Source organism: Entelurus aequoreus, linkage group LG27, assembly GCF_033978785.1.
Source record: "Entelurus aequoreus isolate RoL-2023_Sb linkage group LG27, RoL_Eaeq_v1.1, whole genome shotgun sequence".
Lineage (NCBI taxonomy): Eukaryota > Metazoa > Chordata > Actinopteri > Syngnathiformes > Syngnathidae > Entelurus > Entelurus aequoreus.
Genome location: NC_084757.1, coordinates 8,960,778 through 8,982,716, shown reverse-complemented (window position 1 = coordinate 8,982,716; position 21,939 = coordinate 8,960,778). Strand labels below are relative to the sequence as shown.

The window sequence follows — 21,939 nt, the reverse complement described above, 5'->3', positions numbered from 1 at the left end:
CAAATATCGGCGCCGATAATCTGTGGATCCCTACTTAGTTTTGTGTTTCATGCAGAGTTTAGTTTGATGACTTAGTCCCAGTGAAAGTGGACATTGTGTTGCAGTCGTAACGCGGTGAAAGCCATAAAAAAGAGGAGTTGATGAATATAAATGTCTAGTTTTTGACCCCGGTGAAGGAAGTAAGGGCCACATGGCACTTGTTTCCTGCTCTCACCATTGTCTCTGCTCGTTTCCTCGCCAGGCCGTCTCTCAGCAAGACCTGGTCTACATGGCGATCCAGATCGCGTGCGGAATGAGCTACCTGGCCCGGCGAGAGGTCATCCACAAAGACCTGGCCGCCAGGAACTGTGTGTGAGTGGCCCACTTTTCCCCCAGGTGTGGAAATGTACCGAAGTTGACCTGTAGGTAACCCGGCTCTCCCCGCAGCATCGACGACAACATGCAGGTGAAGATCACGGACAACGCCCTGGCCCGAGATCTCTTCCCCATGGACTACCACTGCCTGGGGGACAACGAGAACCGGCCCGTGCGCTGGATGGCTCTGGAAAGCCTGCTGGACAACGACTTCTCCAGCGCCAGCGACGTGGTGAGAAAACGTCTCCATAAACCGACAAATAAAGTCAACACCCAGCAGACCTTTCTGTTTTGTGTTGGAATGTGCGGCTGCATGCATTTTTCTACTTCCTCGCCCTGATTTTTATTTATTTATTTTTTTTAAATTTTGCTCCTGGGTTGTACTTCCTGCTGATGTGGTTTGTCTCATAAAGTCCTTCCTGGTCCACATAAAACCAAAACCAAACCGGTCTGACGTTGATACCCTGCTTTTCAACTGACGGCATGCAGTCCATGTATGACATCACATTGCAGCTGATTCCTAAAAACAGCACAACTCTCCTGTCATATACATTTAGTTTTTATGCAGTATGCTCCTAAAACAGTCTCCTGTCTTATACTGGATCTTTGACTTGTTTTTATGATGCAGATTCCTAAAAACCGCACAACTCCTATGTCATGTACTGGATCTTTGACTTGTGTTTAAGCAGCAGATTCCTAAAAACAGCACAATTATTTGTCATACACTGAATCTTTGACTAGTGTTTAAGCAGCAGATTCCTAAAAGCAGCACAAGTTTCCTGTCATATACAGGATCTTTGACTAGTTTATGTATATGCTGCAGATTCCTAAAACAGCACAACTCTCCTGTCATATACTGGATCTTTGACTAGTTTATGTATATGCTGCAGATTCCTAAAAACAGCACAACTCTCCTGTCATATACAGGATCTTTGACTAGTTTATGTATATGCCGCAGATTCCTAAAAACAGCACAACTCTCCTGTCATATACTGGATCTTTGACTAGTTTATGTATATGCTGCAGATTCCTAAAAACAGCACAACTCTCCTGTCATATACTGGATATTTGACTAGTTTATGTATATGCTGCAGATTCCTAAAAACAGCAAAACTCTCCTGTCATATACTGGATCTTTGACTTGTGTTTAAGCAGCAGATTCCTAAAAACAGCAAAACTCTCCTGTCATATACTGGATCTTTGACTTGTGTTTAAGCAGCAGATTCCTAAAAACAGCACAATTATTTGTCATATGATAGATCTTTGACTAGTGTTTAAGCAACAGATTCCTAAAAGCAGCACAAGTTTCCTGTCATATACAGGATTTTGGACTTGTGTTTGTTTAAGCAGATGGTTCCAAAAAAAAACATCAGGACTCTTCTCATCGTACACAGGATCTTTGACTTGTGTTTGCTTGTGCAGATCATTCCTAAAAACAGCAGAACTCTCCTGTCGTACACAGGATCTTTGACTTCTGTTTGTTTATGCAGCTGATTCCTAAAAACAACAGAACCCTTTTGTCGTATACAGGATCTTTAAAAAGTGTTTTGCAGCAAAAAAACGCCCAAATCATTAACATTTTCCTGTAATATACAGGATCTTTGATTATTTGCATTATGTCCTTAAAGACAGCATAGACGCTACGATACAGAGTGCTCTTGTCAGATACAATTCCAACACCAACCATTTCGACTCATTCGGAACATTCAAATTTTTTTGCGTTTTCCCCAAAAAAAATCCCTTTTTTCCCGAAATCCCCAAATTTCCATGAAATTCCCATTGAAAAGAATGGGACATTTTTCAAAGTTCCACAACTTCCACTCAAACCGTTCCAACTTCAAAATATTCAGCCTGTTCAAGAATTGTGTGCTCAGTTCAAAAACTGTAAAAAAAAATAAAAAATTCCGGATTTCCAAGAATTTTCCGTTTTTAGGGACATTTTTCCCATGAATTGGCCATTTTTCAAACTTCCACCATTTCCAAATTTTTCAACCGATTCAAACCATTCCACCTTCAACACATTCCACTCATCGTGGAAATTGAAACTATCATTTTTTCAAGTAAAAAAAATTTCCAGGAATTCCGAGAATTCCAGTTTTTTCAAACCCTTTTTTGACCATTTTTTCTGGCGACTACTCCATCCACATTTTTCAACCCATTTAAACCGTTCCACCGTCAAAACATTCCTCTTAATCAAGACAAAAAACAACGTTGTTTTTTTCGAACTGGAAACATTTCTGGTTTTCCCGAAATTCCAGGAATTCCGTAAAACCATTTCTCAATTAAAAATGTTACTACGTCAACATTTCTCAATCGATTTGAACAATTCCAACACCAACCATTTTAACTCATTCGGAACATTCACATTTTTTTGCATTTTCCCCCCAAAAAATCCCCTTTTTCCCGAAATCCCCAAATTTCCATGAAATTCCCATTGAAAAGAATGGGACATTTTTCAAAGTTCCACAACTTCCACTCAAACCATTCCAACTTCAAAATATTCAGCCTGTTCAAGAATTATGTGCTCCCTTTCAAAAACTGTAAAAAAAAAAAAAAAATCCCGGATTTCCAAGAACTCTCCGTTTTTAGGGAAATTTTTCCCATTCCAAATGAATTATCCATTTTTCACACTTCCACAATTCCAACATTTTCAACCTATTCAAACCATTCCACCTTCCACTCATCCTGGACATTCAAACTAAGTCTTTCCCAAGTTCCAAACCAAATTCCGGTTTTCCTGGAAATTCAAATGCATTCCAACATTCAAACTATTCTTACATTCGTACTTCATTCTGTCAGCACTGGAGCATTCACATGCAATTCCTTCAGTAAGTGCCTGATCTAGTTCATTTATAAACTACCACATTTTCTCCGACTTAACTTTCAGATTGTAGCCAAAGGCTCATTTTTGGCTGTTTTTATCTGCAAAACGTAGAAAGCCGGTCATTGAAAGTAATGCATACATTAAACCGGTCCCTGGTGGAAAAAAGGTTGGGGACCCCTGCCTTAATGCACTATTAAAACAACTGTAGATTTAACAGTTAAAAAAATAAAAACAACTGGCTGCTCAGGCGTCAGAATTGTACCGTAAAAATGAAAGTTGTATCGTTTTTTGTAGAGATGTCCGATAATATCGGCCGATAAATGCTTTAAAATGTAATATCGGAAATTATGAATAACTTTTTAAAACGCCACTGTACAGAGCGGTACATATCCGGTAAAACACGGACGTAGGGCATACTTGCCAACCCTCCCGATTTTCCCGGGAGACTCCTGAATTTCAGTGCCCCTCCGGAAAATCTCCCGGGGCAACCATTCTCCCGAATTTCTCCCCACCCGAACAACAATATCGGGGGCGTGCCTTAAAGCCACTGCCTTTAGCGTCCTCTACAACCGTCGTCACGTCCGCTTTCCCTCCATACAAACAGCGTGCCGGCCCAGTCACATAATATATGCAGCTTTTACACACACACAAGTGAATGCCACGCATACTTGGTCAACAGCCATACAGGTCACACTGAGGGTGGCCGTGTAAACAACTTAAACACTGTTACAAATATGCGCCACACCAAACAAGAATGACAAACACATTTCGGGAGAACATCCGCACCGTAACACAACAGAACAAATACCCAGAACCCCTTGCAGCACTAACTCTTCCGGGACGCTACAATATACACTACCGTTCAAAAGTTTGGGGTCACCCAAACAATTTTGTGGAATAGCTTTCATTTCTAAGAACAAGAATAGACTGTCGAGTTTCACATGAAAGTTCTCTTTTTCTGGCCATTTTGAGTGTTTAATTGACCCCACAAGTGTGATGCTCCAGAAACTCAATCTGCTCAAAGGAAGGTCAGTTTTGTAGCTTCTGTAACGAGCTAAACTGTTTTCAGATGTGTGAACATGATTGCACAAGGGTTTTCTAATCATCAATTAGCCTTCTGAGCCAATGAGCAAACACATTGTACCATTAGAACACTGGAGTGATAGTTGCTGGAAATGGGCCTCTTTACACCTATGTAGATATTGCACCAAAAACCAGACATTTGCAGCTAGAATAGTCATTTACCACATTAGCAATGTATAGAGTGTATTTCTTTCAAGTTAAGACTAGTTTAAAGTTATCTTCATTGAAAAGTACAGTGCTTTTCCTTCAAAAATAAGGACATTTCAATGTGACCCCAAACTTTTGAACGGTAATGTACACCCTCCGTACTCTGGACTGAAGCTGTGTGCCTTCATTGTTTTTGTAGCTGTTGTTTTGAGGCATGTTAAAAAAAAAAAAGCACTTTGTGACTTCAATAATAAATATGGCAGTGCCATGTTGGCACTTTTTTCCCATAACTGGAGTTAAAGTTGTTCTCTTATTTTGGAAAACCTTGTTTTTGATTGATTGATTGGAACTTGTATTAGTAGATTGCACAGTACAGTACATATTCCGTACAATTGACCACTAAATGGTAAGTTTTTCAACTTGTTTAAGTCGGGGTGCACGTTAATCAATTCATGGTAAAGTTACATTGTTTAATGCATCCAGCGGGGCATCACAGCAAAATTAGGCATAATAATGTGTTCATTCCACCACTGTATATATCGGTATCGGTTGATATCGGAATCGGTAGTTAAGATTTGGACGATATCGGCAAAAAAGCCATTATCGGACATCTCTAGTTTTTTTTGTTTTCAATTTACAGTAATTTGGTGTAAAAAAAACAACCAAACACCATAAAAGTTAAAGGCCTACTGAAAGCCACTACTACCGACCACGCAGTCTGATAGTTTATATATCAATGATGAAATCTTAACATTGCAAAACATGCCAATACGGCCGGGTTAACTTATAAAGTGTAATTTTAAATTTCCCGCCACACTTCCGCTTGATAACGTCTATGTATGATGACGTATGCGCGTGACGGAATGAGTTGATGCGGAAGTATTGGTACACCATTCAATCCAAAACAAAATAGCTCTGTTTTCATGTCAAAATTCCACAGTATTCTGGACATCTGTGTTGGTGAATCTTTTGCAATTTGTTTAATGAACAATGGAGGCTGCAAAGCAGAAAGCTGTAGGTGGGATCGGTGTATTAGCGGCTGGCTGCAGCAACACAACCAGGAAGACAGAGATGGATAGCAGACGCGTTAGCCGCCGAACTCACCTTAACTTCCTCCATCTCGCCGACCGCATGTGTGATCGGGTGAAGTCCTTCGTCGCACCGTCGATTTGCTGGAACGCAGGTGAGCACGGGTGTTGATGGGCAGATGAGGGCTGGCTGGCGTAGGTGGATAGCTAATGTTTTTAGCATAGCTCTGTGAGGTCCCGTTGCTAAGTTAGCTTCAATGGCGTCGTTAGCAACAGCATTGTTAAGCTTCGCCAGGCTGGAAAGAATTAACCCTGTATTTACATGTCCATGGTTTAATAGTATTGTTGATTTTCTGTCTATCCTTCCAGTCAGGGATTTATTTATTTTGTTTCTATATGCAGTTAAGCACGACGCTATCACGTTAGCTCCGTAGCTAAAGTGTTTCGTCGATGTATTGTCGTGGAGATAAAAGTCACTGTGAATGTCCATTTCGCGTTCTCGACTCTCATTTTCAAGAGGATATAGTATCCCAGGTGGTTTAAAATACAAATCCGTGATCCACAATAGAAAAAGGAGAGAGTGTGGAATCCAATGAGCCAGCTTGTACCTAAGTTACGGTCAGAGCGAAAAAAGATCCGTCCTGCACTGCACTCTAGTCCTTCACTCTCACGTTCCTCATCCACGAATCTTTCATCCTCGCTCAAATTAATGGGGTAATCGTCACTTTCTCGCTCCGAATCGCTCTAGCTGCGTTGAAAACAATAGGAAAATATGAGGAGCCTTTCAATTGACTACGTCACGCTACTTCCGGTACAGCCAAGGCTTTTTTTTTTTATCAGATACCAAAAGTTGCGATCTTTATCGTCGTTGTTCTATACTAAATCCTTTCAGCAAAATATGGCAATATCGCAAAATGATCAAGTATGACACATAGAATGAATCTGCTATCCCCGTTTAAATAAAAAAAATTCATTTCAGTAGGCCTTTAAGGTAAAGGAGCGTGTTTGCTCAAAATGCAACGACATTTCGTTCTTATCTGTACTGTAAAGTTCAAATGTGTTTATAGATGTTTGTGATGAATCACATGAATTAATGAGTTAACTTGGACATCCCTAGTCTAAATCTGTACACGCTGGAAGTTGCCCGGCATCCCAGAAATAACTCTTTGACCTTTTTCGAGGTCCCGCCGTATTTGTGTCATTGTCAGAGTGGTGGTCAAGGTGCAGGCGGGCAGACAACCCCTCCGCATTCCTCTTATGGTCACGACGCCTCGCGGGAAGCCAAGAACGGCAGCACCCGCCTCCCCTCCCGGCGGTCCACAGAGGCCTGCTATTAGCTAGCGGCTAAGCATGGCCTCGGCATGACGCACACCGAATGTGACGCACACAAACTCGTTAGTTTATGGTTTGCCGTGATTGTCGAGGAGATTGTCTTCACCTCATTGAATGAACAAATGCTGTGCAAGTGTAGTAAGATGAATCACGTCTGCATGTCCTTACACGTCTTTGTTTCACAGCGATCCCACGCTCGCTGTTTACAAACTCAACTAACAGGTGTTTGCCTCGTTTATGTAGTCCCATGTTTCATTTCATTCATGTTTTTGGATAGATCTGTAAAGTGATTGCTGTTTATCGTCCCCAAAGACGCCGCACTAGCAGCAGCCTGCATGTGTGACATTTAAAGGGGAACTGCGCTTGTTTGGGAATATTTTCCATCATTCACAATGCTCTAAATAGTAAACAAATGCTAGCAAAAGTCAGCTAACAATCACTCAAAAAAAAAAAAACCCATCCGAAAGCCTCCATCGTTTTATATACACGCTGTCAGTAGGTATGTCGTAGTAACAGGCACATTAATAATAACGTGTAATATTTACGTATTTTTGTAAGTATACATGTCATGTAGTAACATTCGTAACGTGTAATATTTACAGATGTTTTTAATTATACAGTACAGGCACACTCATAGCGTGTAATATTTACGTATCAGGCACATTCATAATAACGTGTAATATTTACGTATTTTTGTAAGTATATATGTTGTGTAGTAACAGGCACACTCATAACGTGTAATTTTTTTTTTTTTTTTTTTTTTTTTTTTTTTTTAATGTAATATTTTTAAGTTTTTTTGTAAGTATATATGTTGTGTAGCAACAGGCACACTCATAACATGTAATAATTACGTAATTTGGTACGTATATATGTCATGTAGTAACAGGTACACTCATAACGTGTAATATTTCCGGGTTTTTTTGTAAGTATATATGTTGGGTAGTAACAGGCACACTCATAACATGTAATAATTACGTATTTTTGTACGTATATATGTCATGTAGTAACAGGTACACTCATAACGTGTAATATTTACGTATTTGTTTAAGTATACAGTATATGTCATGTATTAACAGGCACACTCATAACGTATAATATTTACGTATTTTTGTAAGTATATATGTCATACAGTAACAGGCACATTCATAATAACGTGTAAGATTTACGTATTTTTGAAAGTATATATGTTGTGTAGTAACAGGCACACTCATAACATGTAATAATTACGTATTTTTGTACGTATATATGTCATGTACAAACAGGTACACTCATAACGTGTAATATTTACGTATTTGTTTAAGTATACAGTATATGTCATGTATTAACAGGCACACTCATAATGTGTAATATTTACGTATTTTTGTAAGTATGTATGTCATATAGTAACAGGCACATTCATAATAACGTGTAATATTTACGTATTTTTTTAAGTATATATGTTGTGTAGTAACAGGCACACTCATAACGTGTAATATTTACGTATTTTTGTAAGTATGTATGTCATATAGTAACAGGCACATTCATAATAACGTGTAATATTTACGGATTTTTTTAAATTATACAGTATATGTCATGTAGTAACAGGCACACTTATAGTGTGTAATATTTACATATTTTTGTAAGTATATATGTTGTGTAGTTACAGGCACACTCATAACGTGTAATATTTACATATTTTTGTAAGTATGTATGTCATATAGTAACAGGCACATTCATAATAACGTGTAATATTTACATATTTTTGTAAGTATGTATGTCATATAGTAACAGACACATTCATAATAACGTGTAATATTTACATATTTTTGTAAGTATATATGTTGTGTAGTAACAGGCACACTCATAACGTGTAATATTTATGTATTTTTGTAAGTATGTATGTCATATAGTAACAGGCACATTCATAATAACGTGTAATATTTACATATTTTTGTAAGTGTATATATTGTGTAGTAACAGGCACACTCATAACGTGTAATATTTTTAAATTTTTTTGTAAGTATATAGTATGTTGTGTAGTAACAGGCACCCTCATAACATGTAATAATTACATATTTTTGTACATATATGTCATGTAGTAAGAGGTACACATAACATAATTAAGTATTTGTTTAAGTATACAGTATATGTCATGTAGTAACAGGCACACTCATAGCGTGTAATATTTACATATTTTTGTAAGTATATATGTCATACAGTAACAGGCACATTCATAATAACGTGTAATATTTACGTATTTTTGTAAGTATATATGTTGTGTAGTAACAGGCACACTCATAACGTGTAATATTTATATATTTTTGTAAGTATGTATGTCATATAGTAACAGGCTATTTCATAATAACGTGTAATATTTACATATTTTTGTAAGTATATATGTTGTGTAGTAACAGGCACACTCATAACGTATATAATATTTACGTATTTTTGTAAGTATATATGTCATACAGTAACAGGCACATTCATAATAACGTGTAATATTTACGTATTTTTGCAAGTATATATGTTGTGTAGTAACAGGCACACTCGTAACGTGTAATATTTACATATTTTTGTAAGTATGTATGTCATATAGTAACAGGCTATTTCATAATAACGTGTATTATTTACGTATTTTTGTAAATATATATGTTGTGTAGTAACAGGCACACTCATAACGTGTAATATTTACGTATTTTTGTAAGTATGTATGTCATACAGCAGGGGTCACCAACGCGGTGCCCGCGGGCACCAGGTAGCCCGTAAGGACCAGATGAGTAGCCCGCTGGCCTGTTCTAAAAATAGCTCAAATAGCAGCACTTACCAGTGAGCTGCCTCTATTTTTAAAATTGTATTTATTTACTAGCAATCTGGTCTCGCTTTGCCCGACATTTTTAATTCTAAGAGAGACAAAACTCAAATAGAATTTGAAAATCCAAGAAAATATATTAAAGACTTGGTCTTCACTTGTTTAAATGAATTCATTAATTTTTTTTACTTTGCTTCTAATAACTTTCAGAAAGACACATTTAGAGAAAAAATACAACCTTAAAAATGATTTTAGGATTTTTAAACACATATACCTTTTTACCTTTTAAATTCCTTGCTCTTCTTTCCTGACAATTTAAATCAATGTTCAAGTAAATGTATTTTTTTTAATTGTAAAGAATAATAAATAAATTGTAATTTAATTCTTCATTTTAGCTTCTGTTTTTTCGACGAAGAATATTTGTGAAATATTTCTTCCAACTTATTATGATTAAAATTCAAAAAAATTATTCTGGCAAATCTAGAAAATCTGTAGAATCAAATTTAAATCTTATTTCAAAGTCTTTTGAATTTCTTTTAAAATTTTTGTTCTGGAAAATCTAGAAGAAATAATGATTTGTCTTTGTTAGAAATATAGCTTGGTCCAATTTGTTATATATTCTAACAAAGTGTAGATTGGATTTTAACCTATTTAAAACATGTCATCAAAATTCTAAAATTAATCTTAATCAGGAAAAATTACTAATGATGTTCCATAAATTATTTTTTTAAAGTTTTTGTCTTCTTTTTTTCGGTTGAATTTAGAATTTTAAAGATTCGAAATTGAAGATAAACTATGTTTCAAAATTTAATTGTCATTTTTTTCGTGTTTTCTCCTCTTTTAAACCGTTCAATTAAGTGTAAATATCATTAATTATTAATAATAACATAGAGTTAAAGGTAAATTGAGCAAATTGGCTATTTCTGGCAATTTATTTAAGTGTGTATCAAAATGGTAGCCCTTCGCATTAATCAGTACCCAAGAAGTAGCTCTTGCTTTCAAAAAGGTTGGTGACCCCTGTCATACAGTAACAGGCACATTCATAATAACGTGTAATATTTACATATTTTTGTAAGTATATATGTTTCGTAGTAACAGGCACACTCATAACGTGTAATATTTTTACATTTTTTTGTAAGTATATAGTATGTTGTGTAGTAACAGGCACCCTCATAACATGTAATAATTACATATTTTTGTGCATATGTCATGTAGTAAGAGGTACACTCATAACGTAATTAAGTATTTGTTTAAGTATACAGTATATGTCATGTAGTAACAGGCACACTCATAGTGTGTAAAATTTACATATTTTTGTAAGTATATATGTCATGCAGTAACAGGCACATTCATAATAACGTGTAATATTTACGTATTTGTGTAAGTATATATGTTGTGTAGTAACAGGCACACTTATAACGTGTAATATTTACGTATTTTTGTAAGTATGTATGTCATATAGTAACAGACACATTCATAATAACGTGTAATATTTACGTATTTTTGTAAGTATATATGTTGTGTAGTAATAGGCACACTCATAACGTGTAATATTTACGTATTTTTGTAAGTATGTATGTCATATAGTAACAGGCTATTTCATAATAACGTGTAATATTTACATATTTTTGTAAGTATATATGTTGTGTAGTAACAGGCACACTCATAACGTGTAATATTTACATATTTTTGTAAGTATGTATGTCATATAGTAACAGGCGCATTCATAATAACGTGTAATATTTACAGATTTTTTTTAATTATACAGTATATGTCATGTAGTAACAGGCACACTTATAGTGTGTAATATTTACATATTTTTGTAAGTATATATGTTGTGTAGTTACAGGCACACTCATAACGTGTAATATTTACATATTTTTGTAAGTATATATGTCATATAGTAACAGGCACATTCATAATAACGTGTAATATTTACATATTTTTGTAAGTATATATGTCATATAGTAACAGACACATTCATAATAACGTGTAATATTTACATATTTTTGTAAGTATATATGTTGTGTAGTAACAGGCACACTCATAACGTGTAATATTTATGTATTTTTGTAAGTATGTATGTCATATAGCAACAGGCACATTCATAATAACGTGTAATATTTACATATTTTTGTAAGTATATATGTTTTGTAGTAACAGACACATTCATAATAACGTGTAATATTTACATATTTTTGTAAGTATATATGTTGTGTAGTAACAGGCACACTCATAACGTGTAATATTTATGTATTTTTGTAAGTATGTATGTCATATAGTAACAGGCACACTCATAGCGTGTAATATTTACATATTTTTGTAAGTATATATGTCATACAGTAACAGGCACATTCATAATAACGTGTAATATTTACGTATTTGTGTAAGTATATATGTTGTGTAGTAACAGGCACACTCATAACGTGTAATATTTTTACATTTTTTTGTAAGTATATAGTATGTTGTGTAGTAACAGGCACCCTCATAACATGTAATAATTACATATTTTTGTACATATATGTCATGTAGTAAGAGGTACACATAACATAATTAAGTATTTGTTTAAGTATACAGTATATGTCATGTAGTAACAGGCACACTCATAGCGTGTAATATTTACATATTTTTGTAAGTATATATGTCATACAGTAACAGGCACATTCATAATAACGTGTAATATTTACGTATTTTTGTAAGTATATATGTTGTGTAGTAACAGGCACACTCATAACATGTAATATTTACATATTTTTGTAAGTATGTATGTCATACAGTAACAGGCACATTCATAATAACGTGTAATATTTACGTATTTTTGTAAGTATATATGTTGTGTAGTAATAGGCACACTCATAACGTGTAATATTTACATATTTTTGTAAGTATGTATGTCATATAGTAACAGGCACATTCATAATAACGTGTAATATTTACGTATTTTTGTAAGTATATATGTTGTGTACTAACAGGCACACTCATAACGTGTAATATTTACGTATTTTTGTAAGTATGTATGTCATACAGTAACAGGCACTCATAACGTGTAATATTTACGTATTTTTGTAAGTATATATGTTGTGTAGTAACAGGCACACTCATAACGTGTAATATTTTTACGTTTTTTTGTAAGTATATATGTTGTGTAGTAACAGGCACACTCATAACGTGTAATATTTACATATTTTTGTAAGTATATATGTCATACAGTAACAGGCACATTCATAATAACGTGTAATATTTACGTATATTTGTAACTATATATGTTGTGTAGTAACAGGCACATTCATAACGTGTAATATTTACGTATTTTTTAAGTATATATGTCATGTAGTAACAGGCACATTCATAACGTGTAATATTTACGTATTTTTTAAGTATATATGTCATGTAGTAACAGGCACATTCATAGTAATGTATTATATTTACGTATTTTTGTAAGTATATATGTTGTGTAGTAACAGGCACACTCATAACATGTAATATTATGGTTATATATTATAAGTGGAGTGTGTGGATGGTAGTTTGGTTGTCCAAGGTGAGTGGAGTGTGTGGATGGTAGTTTGGTTGTCCAAGGTGAGCGGAGTGTGTGGATGGTAGTTTGGTTGTCTTTTTCTGTGTTTATTGTTTGTATTTCTTATTGTGACCCTGACAAGTGTTGTGTTTGTGCAGTGGGCTTTTGGCGTGACGCTGTGGGAGCTGATGACGCTGGGCCAGACGCCGTACGTGGACATCGACCCCTTTGAGATGTCCGCCTACCTGAAGGACGGCTACCGGATAGCACAGCCCATCAACTGTCCCGATGAACTGTAAGTCACCATTCACAGCAGCACTCCTGTCATATAGAGGATCTTTGACCACTCTTTTTATGATAGGTCCCTAAAAGAACTAGAAACTCCTGTCATATATAGGATCGTTGACTAGTGTTTTTTCAGTAGGTCCTGTCATTTGGAGGATCTTTGACGAGTGTTTTTACAGTTTGTCCTTAAAAAAACTACAAACTCCTGTCATATAGGGGATCTTTGACGAGTGTTTTTACAGTAGGTCCTTAAAAGAACTACAAACTCCTGTCGTATAGGGGATCTTTGACGAGTGTTTTTACAGTAGGTTCTTTAATGAAACTCCTGTTATATAGAATATCTTTGATGAGTGTTTTTACAGTAGGTCCTTAGAAGAACTAGAAACTCCTGTCATATAGGGGATCTTTGACGAGTGTTTTTCAGTAGGTCCTTAAAAGAACTAGAAACTCCTGTCATATAGGGGATCTTTGACGAGTGTTTTTCAGTAGGTCCTTAAAAGAACTAGAAACTCCTGTCGTATAGGGGATCTTTGACGAGTGTTTTTACAGTAGGTTCTTTAATGAAACTCCTGTTATATAGAATATCTTTGATGAGTGTTTTTACAGTAGGTCCTTAGAAGAACTAGAAACTCCTGTCATATAGGGGATCTTTGACGAGTGTTTTTCAGTAGGTCCTTAAAAGAACTAGAAACTCCTGTCATATAGGGGATCTTTGACGAGTGTTTTTACAGTAGGTCCTTAAAAGAACTAGAAACTCCTGTCATATAGGGGATCTTTGACGAGTGTTTTTCAGTAGGTCCTTAAAAGAACTAGAAACTCCTGTCATATAGGGGATCTTTGACGAGTGTTTTTTACAGTTGGTTCTTAAAAGAAACCCCTGTTATATAGAGGGTCTTTGAGTGTTGTTACAGTAGGTCCTTAAAAGAACTAGAAACTCCTGTCATATAGAGGATCTTTGACAAGTGTTTTAATAGTAGGTCCTTCAAAGAACTACAAACTCCTGTCATATAGAGGATCTTTGACGAGTGTTTTTCAGTAGGTCCTTAAAAGAACTAGAAACTCCTGTCATATAGAGGATCTTTGACGAGTGTTTTTCAGTAGGTCCTTAAAAGAACTAGAAACTCCTGTCATATAGGGGATCTTTGACGAGTGTTTTTTACAGTAGGTTCTTAAAAGAAACCCCTGTTATATAGAGGATCTTTGAGTGTTGTTACAGTAGGTCCTTAAAAGAACTAGAAACTCCTGTCATATAGAGGATCTTTGACAAGTGTTTTAATAGTAGGTCCTTCAAAGAACTACAAACTCCTGTCATATAGGGGATCTTTGACGAGTGTTTTTACAGTAGGTTCTTAAAAGAAACCCCTGTTATATAGAGGGTCTTTGAGTGTTGTTACAGTAGGTCCTTAAAAGAACTAGAAACTCCTGTCATATAGAGGATCTTTGACAAGTGTTTTAATAGTAGGTCCTTCAAAGAACTACAAACTCCTGTCATATAGAGGATCTTTGACGAGTGTTTTTCAGTAGGTCCTTAAAAGAACTAGAAACTCCTGTCATATAGAGGATCTTTGACGAGTGTTTTTCAGTAGGTCCTTAAAAGAACTAGAAACTCCTGTCATATAGGGGATCTTTGACGAGTGTTTTTTACAGTAGGTTCTTAAAAGAAACCCCTGTTATATAGAGGATCTTTGAGTGTTGTTACAGTAGGTCCTTAAAAGAACTAGAAACTCCTGTCATATAGAGGATCTTTGACCAGTCTTTTTACAGTAGGTCCTCAAAAGAAACTCCTGTCCTATATAGGGGATCTTTGATGAGTGTTTTTACAGTAGGTCCTTAAACGAACTAGAAACTCCTGTCATATAGAGGATCTTTGACGAGTGTTTTTACAGTAGGTCCTTAAAAGAACTAAAAACTCCTGGCAGTGTTATGAAGAGTGTTTTTACACAGGATCTTTGGCGCGACATTTTGCAGTAATTCCTGAAAAACAGCACAGCACTCCTGTCATATTAAGGATCTTTGATGATCATTTTTGCAATAAGTTTTTATCATCAGCAGAGCTAAAATATAGGATCCTTGAATAGTGTTTTTGCAGTAGGTTCTTAAGAACAGCAGAACACTTCGGTCATATACAGGATCTTTGACTCGTGTTTTGGCAGAAGGTTCTTAAAAACAGCCGAGCGTCCTTTTCAAATATAGGATCTTTGGCTAGTGTTTTTGCAGTAGGTTCTTAAAAAAAACATAGCATTCTTTTAAAATATAGGATCTTTGACTAGTGTTTTTCCAGTAGGTCCTTAAAAACAGCAGAACAGTCCTGTCATATCGGGGATCTTTGACTGTTTTTACAGTAGGTCCTTGAAAAGAGCAGAACGATCCTGTCATATTGAAGATCTTTGACTAGTGTTTTCACTGTAGGTTCTTAAAAACAACAGAGCGTTCTTTTAAAATATAGGATCTTTGACTGGTGTTTTTACAGCACGTTCTTAAAAACAGCACAACAATCCTGTCTTATAGAGGATCTTTTTACTATTATTTTTGCAGTAGATCCCTAAAAATAGCAGAACACTCCTGTCATATAAAGGATCTTTGACCAGTGTTTTTGCAGTTAGTCCTTAAAAAGGGAAGAACAATCACGTCATATAAAGGATCTTTGACCAGTGTTTTTGCTGTTAGTCCTTAAAAAGGGAAGAACAATCACGTCATATAGAGGATCTTTGACCAGTGTTTTTGCTGTTAGTCCTTAAAAAGGGAAGAACAATCACGTCATATAGAGGATCTTTGACTGGTGTTTTTGCAGTTAGTCCTAAAAAGGGAAGAACAATCACGCCATATAGAGGATCTTTGACCAGTGTTTTTGCAGTTAGTCCTTAAAAAGGGAAGAACACTCCTGTCATATAGAGGATCTTTTGACTAGTGTTTTTGCAGTTAGTCCCTTAAAAAGGGAAGAACACTCCTGTCATATAGAGGATCTTTGACTAGTGTTTTTGCAGTTAGTCCTTAAAAAGGGAAGTACAATCACGTCATATAGAGGATCTTTGACTAGTGTTTTTGCAGTTAGTCCTTAAAAAGGGAAGAACAATCACGCCATATAGAGGATCTTTGACTAGTGTTTTTGCAGTTAGTCCTTAAAAAGGGAAGTACAATCACGTCATATAGAGGATCTTTGACTAGTGTTTTTGCAGTTAGTCCTTAAAAAGGGAAAAACAATCACGTCATATAGAGGATCTTTGACTAGTGTTTTTGCAGTTAGTCCTTAAAAAGGGAAGAACACTCCTGTCATATAGAGGATCTTTGACTAGTGTTTTTGCAGTTAGTCCTTAAAAAGGGAAGAACAATCACGCCATATAGAGGATCTTTGACTAGTGTTTTTGCAGTTAGTCCTTAAAAAGGGAAGAACAATCACGCCATATAGAGGATCTTTGACTAGTGTTTTTGCAGTTAGTCCTTAAAAAGGAAGAACAATCACGTCATATAGAGGATCTTTGACTAGTGTTTTTGCAGTTAGTCCTTAAAAGGGAAGAACAATCACGCCATATAGAGGATCTTTGACTAGTGTTTTTGCAGTTAGTCCTTAAAAGGGAAGAACAATCACGTCATATAGAGGATCTTTGACTGGTGTTTTTGCAGTTAGTCTTAAAAAGGGAAGAACAATCACGTCATATAGAGGATCTTTGACTAGTGTTTTTGCAGTTAGTCCTTAAAAAGGGAAGAACACTCCTGTCATATAGAGGATCTTTGACTAGTGTTTTTGCAGTTAGTCCTTAAAAAGGGAAGTACAATCACGTCATATAGAGGATCTTTGACTAGTGTTTTTGCAGTTAGTCCTTAAAAAGGGAAGAACAATCACGCCATATAGAGGATCTTTGACTAGTGTTTTTGCAGTTAGTCTTAAAAAGGGAAGAACAATCACGCCATATAGAGGATCTTTGACTAGTGTTTTTGCAGTTAGTCCTTAAAAAGGGAAGAACAATCACGTCATATAGAGGATCTTTGACTAGTGTTTTTTGCAGTTAGTCCTTAAAAAGGGAAGAACAATCACGTCATATAAAGGATCTTTGACCAGTGTTTTTGCTGTTAGTCCTTAAAAAGGGAAGAACATCACGTCATATAGAGGATCTTTGACCAGTGTTTTTGCTGTTAGTCCCTTAAAAAGGGAAGAACAATCACGTCATATAGAGGATCTTTGACTGGTGTTTTTGCAGTTAGTCCTTAAAAAGGGAAGAACAATCACGCCATATAAGAGGATCTTTGACCAGTGTTTTTGCAGTTAGTCCTTAAAAAGGGAAGAACACTCCTGTCATAGAGGATCTTTGACTAGTGTTTTTGCAGTTAGTCCTTAAAAAGGGAAGAACACTCCTGTCATATAGAGGATCTTTGACTAGTGTTTTTGCAGTTAGTCTTAAAAAGGGAAGTACAATCACGTCATATAGAGGATCTTTGACTAGTGTTTTTGCAGGTTAGTCCTTAAAAAGGAAGAACAATCACGCCATATAGAGGATCTTTGACTAGTGTTTTTGCAGTTAGTCCTTAAAAAGGGAAGTACAATCACGTCATATAGAGGATCTTTGACTAGTGTTTTTGCAGTTAGTCCTTAAAAAGGGAAAAACAATCACGTCATATAGAGGATCTTTGACTAGTGTTTTTGCAGTTAGTCCTTAAAAAGGGAAGAACACTCCTGTCATATAGAGGATCTTTGACTAGTGTTTTTGCAGGTTAGTCCTTAAAAAGGGAAGAACACTCCTGTCATATAGAGGATCTTTGACTAGTGTTTTTGCAGTTAGTCCTTAAAAAGGGAAGAACAATCACGCCATATAGAGGATCTTTGACTAGTGTTTTTGCAGTTAGTCCTTAAAAAGGGAAGAACAATCACGCCATATAGAGGATCTTTGACTAGTGTTTTTGCAGTTAGTCCTTAAAAAGGGAAGAACAATCACGTCATATAGGAGGATCTTTGACTAGTGTTTTTGCAGTTAGTCTTAAAAAGGGAAGAACAATCACGCCATATAGAGGATCTTTGACTAGTGTTTTTGCAGTTAGTCCTTAAAAAGGGAAGAACAATCACGTCATATAGAGGATCTTTGACTAGTGTTTTTGCAGTTAGTCCTTAAAAAGGGAAGAACACTCCTGTCATATAGAGGATCTTTGACTAGTGTTTTTGCAGTTAGTCCTTAAAAAGGGAAGTACAATCACGTCATATAGAGGATCTTTGACTAGTGTTTTTGCAGTTAGTCCTTAAAAAGGGAAGAACAATCACGCCATATAGAGGATCTTTGACTAGTGTTTTTGCAGTTAGTCCTTAAAAAGGGAAGAACAATCACGCCATATAGAGGATCTTTGACTAGTGTTTTTGCAGTTAGTCCTTAAAAAGGAAGAACAATCACGTCATATAGAGGATCTTTGACTAGTGTTTTTGCAGTTAGTCCTTAAAAAGGGAAGAACAATCACGCCATATAGAGGATCTTTGACTAGTGTTTTTGCAGTTAGTCCTTAAAAAGGGAAGAACAATCACGCCATATAGAGGATCTTTGACTGGTGTTTTTGCAGTTAGTCCTTAAAAAGGGAAGAACAATCACGTCATATAGAGGATCTTTGACTAGTGTTTTTGCAGTTAGTCCTTAAAAAGGGAAGAACAATCCACGCCATATAGAGGATCTTTGACTAGTGTTTTTGCAGTTATTCCTTAAAAAGGGAAGAACAATCACGCCATATAGAGGATCTTTGACTAGTGTTTTTGCAGTTTAGTCCTTAAAAAGGGAAGAACAATCACGCCATATAGAGGATCTTTGACTAGTGTTTTTGCAGTTAGTCCTTAAAAAGGGAAGAACAATCACGCCATATAGAGGATCTTTGACTAGTGTTTTTGCAGTTAGTCCTTAAAAAGGGAAAGAACAATCACGCCATATAGAGGATCTTTGACTAGTGTTTTTGCAGTTAGTCCTTAAAAAGGGAAGAACAATCACGTCATATAGAGATCTTTGACTAGTGTTTTTGCAGTTAGTCCTTAAAAAGGGAAGAACAATCACGTCATATAGAGGATCTTTGACTGGTGTTTTTGCAGTTACTCCTTAAAAAGGGAAAAACAATCACGTCATATAGAGGATCTTTGACTAGTGTTTTTGCAGTTAGTCCTTAAAAAGGGAAGAACAATCACGCCATATAGAGGATCTTTGACTAGTGTTTTTGCAGTTAGTCCTTAAAAAGGGAAGAACAATCATATCATATAGAGGATCTTTGACTAGTGTTTTTGCAGTTAGTCCTTAAAAAGGGAAGAACAATCACGCCATATAGAGGATCTTTGACTGGTGTTTTTGCAGTTAGTCCTTAAAAAGGGAAGAACAATCACGCCATATAGAGGATCTTTGACTGGTGTTTTTGCAGTTAGTCCTTAAAAAGGGAAGAACAATCACGTCATAGAGGATCTTTGACTGGTGTTTTTGCAGTTAGTCCTTAAAAAGGGGAAGAACAATCACGCCATAGAGGATCTTTGACTGGTGTTTTTGCAGTTAGTCCTTAAAAAGGGAAGAACAATCACGTCATATAGAGGATCTTTGACTAGTGTTTTTGCAGTTAGTCCTTAAAAAGGGAAGAACAATCACGTCATGTAGAGGATCTTTGACTAGTGTTTTTGCAGTTAGTCCTTAAAAAGGGAAGAACAATCACGTCATATAGAGGATCTTTGACTAGTGTTTTTGCAGTTAGTCCTCAAAAAGGGAAGAACAATCACGCCATATAGAGGATCTTTGACTAGTGTTTTTGCAGTTAGTCCTTAAAAAGGGAAGAACAATCACGCCATATAGAGGATCTTTGACTAGTGTTTTTGCAGTTAGTCCTTAAAAAGGGAAGAACAATCACGTCATATAGAGGATCTTTGACTAGTGTTTTTGCAGTTAGTCCTTAAAAAGGGAAGAACAATCACGTCATATAGAGGATCTTTGACTAGTGTTTTTGCAGTTAGTCCTTAAAAAGGGAAGAACAATCACGTCATATAGAGGATCTTTGACTGGTGTTTTTGCAGTTAGTCCTTAAAAAGGGAAGAACAATCACGTCATATAGAGGATCTTTGACTAGTGTTTTTGCAGTTAGTCCTTAAAAAGGGAAGAACAATCACGTCATATAGAGGATCTTTGACTAGTGTTTTTGCAGTTAGTCCTTAAAAAGGGAAGAACACTCCTGTCATATAGAGGATCTTTGACTAGTGTTTTTGCAGTTAGTCCTTAAAAACGGAAGAACAATCACGCCATATAGAGGATCTTTGACTAGTGTTTTTGCAGTTAGTCCTTAAAAAGGGAAGAACAATCACGTCATATAGAGGATCTTTGACTAGTGTTTTTGCAGCTAGTCCTTAAAAAGGGAAGAACAATCACGCCATATAGAGGATCTTTGACTAGTGTTTTTGCAGTTAGTCCTTAAAAAGGGAAGAACAATCACGTCATATAGAGGATCTTTGACTAGTGTTTTTGCAGTTAGTCCTTAAAAAGGGAAGAACAATCACGTCATATAGAGGATCTTTGACTAGTGTTTTTGCAGTTAGTCCTTAAAAAGGGAAGAACAATCTCGCCATATAGAGGATCTTTGACTAGTGTTTTTGCAGTTAGTCCTTAAAAAGGGAAGAACAATCACGCCATATAGAGGATCTTTGACTAGTGTTTTTGCAGTTAGTCCTCAAAAAGGGAAGAACAATCACGTCATATAGAGGATCTTTGACTAGTGTTTTTGCAGTTAGTCCTTAAAAAGGGAAGAACAATCACGTCATATAGAGGATCTTTGACTAGTGTTTTTGCAGTTAGTCCTTAAAAAGGGAAGAACAATCACGTCATATAGAGGATCTTTGACTAGTGTTTTTGCAGTTAGTCCTTAAAAAGGGAAGAACAATCACGTCATATAGAGGATCTTTGACTAGTGTTTTTGCAGTTAGTCCTTAAAAAGGGAAGAACAATCTCGCCATATAGAGGATCTTTGACTAGTGTTTTTGCAGTTAGTCCTTAAAAAGGGAAGAACAATCACGCCATATAGAGGATCTTTGACTAGTGTTTTTGCAGTTAGTCCTCAAAAAGGGAAGAACAATCACGTCATATAGAGGATCTTTGACTAGTGTTTTTGCAGTTAGTCCTTAAAAAGGGAAGAACAATCACGTCATATAGAGGATCTTTGACTAGTGTTTTTGCAGTTAGTCCTTAAAAAGGGAAGAACAATCACGTCATATAGAGGATCTTTGACTAGTGTTTTTGCAGTTAGTCCTTAAAAAGGGAAGAACAATCACGTCATATAGAGGATCTTTGACTGGTGTTTTTGCAGTTAGTCCTTAAAAAGGGAAGAACAATCACGTCATATAGAGGATCTTTGACTAGTGTTTTTGCAGTTAGTCCTTAAAAAGGGAAGAACAATCACGTCATATAGAGGATCTTTGACTAGTGTTTTTGCAGTTAGTCCTTAAAAAGGGAAGAACACTCCTGTCATATAGAGGATCTTTGACTAGTGTTTTTGCAGTTAGTCCTTAAAAAGGGAAGAACAATCACGTCATATAGAGGATCTTTGACTAGTGTTTTTGCAGTTAGTCCTTAAAAAGGGAAGAACAATCACGTCATATAGA

At 35.9% G+C, this 21,939-nt stretch overlaps 1 protein-coding gene across 5 annotated transcripts in view; it reads left to right on the top strand.

Moving 5' to 3' along the window:
• Nucleotides 1-21,939, top strand: part of ryk (receptor like tyrosine kinase) — a 138,210-nt gene that overhangs the window by 110,505 nt on the left and 5,766 nt on the right. For all 5 annotated transcript variants that reach the window (XR_009824788.1, XM_062039141.1, XM_062039140.1 and 2 more), the window contains exons 13-15: nucleotides 242-351; nucleotides 427-586; nucleotides 13,229-13,365. Coding sequence is in view for 4 of the 5 variants with exons in the window: in XM_062039141.1 (XP_061895125.1) it covers nucleotides 242-351; nucleotides 427-586; nucleotides 13,229-13,365 (407 nt within the window). In the remaining variant the exon portion in view is untranslated. The remainder of the gene's footprint in view (nucleotides 1-241; nucleotides 352-426; nucleotides 587-13,228; nucleotides 13,366-21,939) is intronic.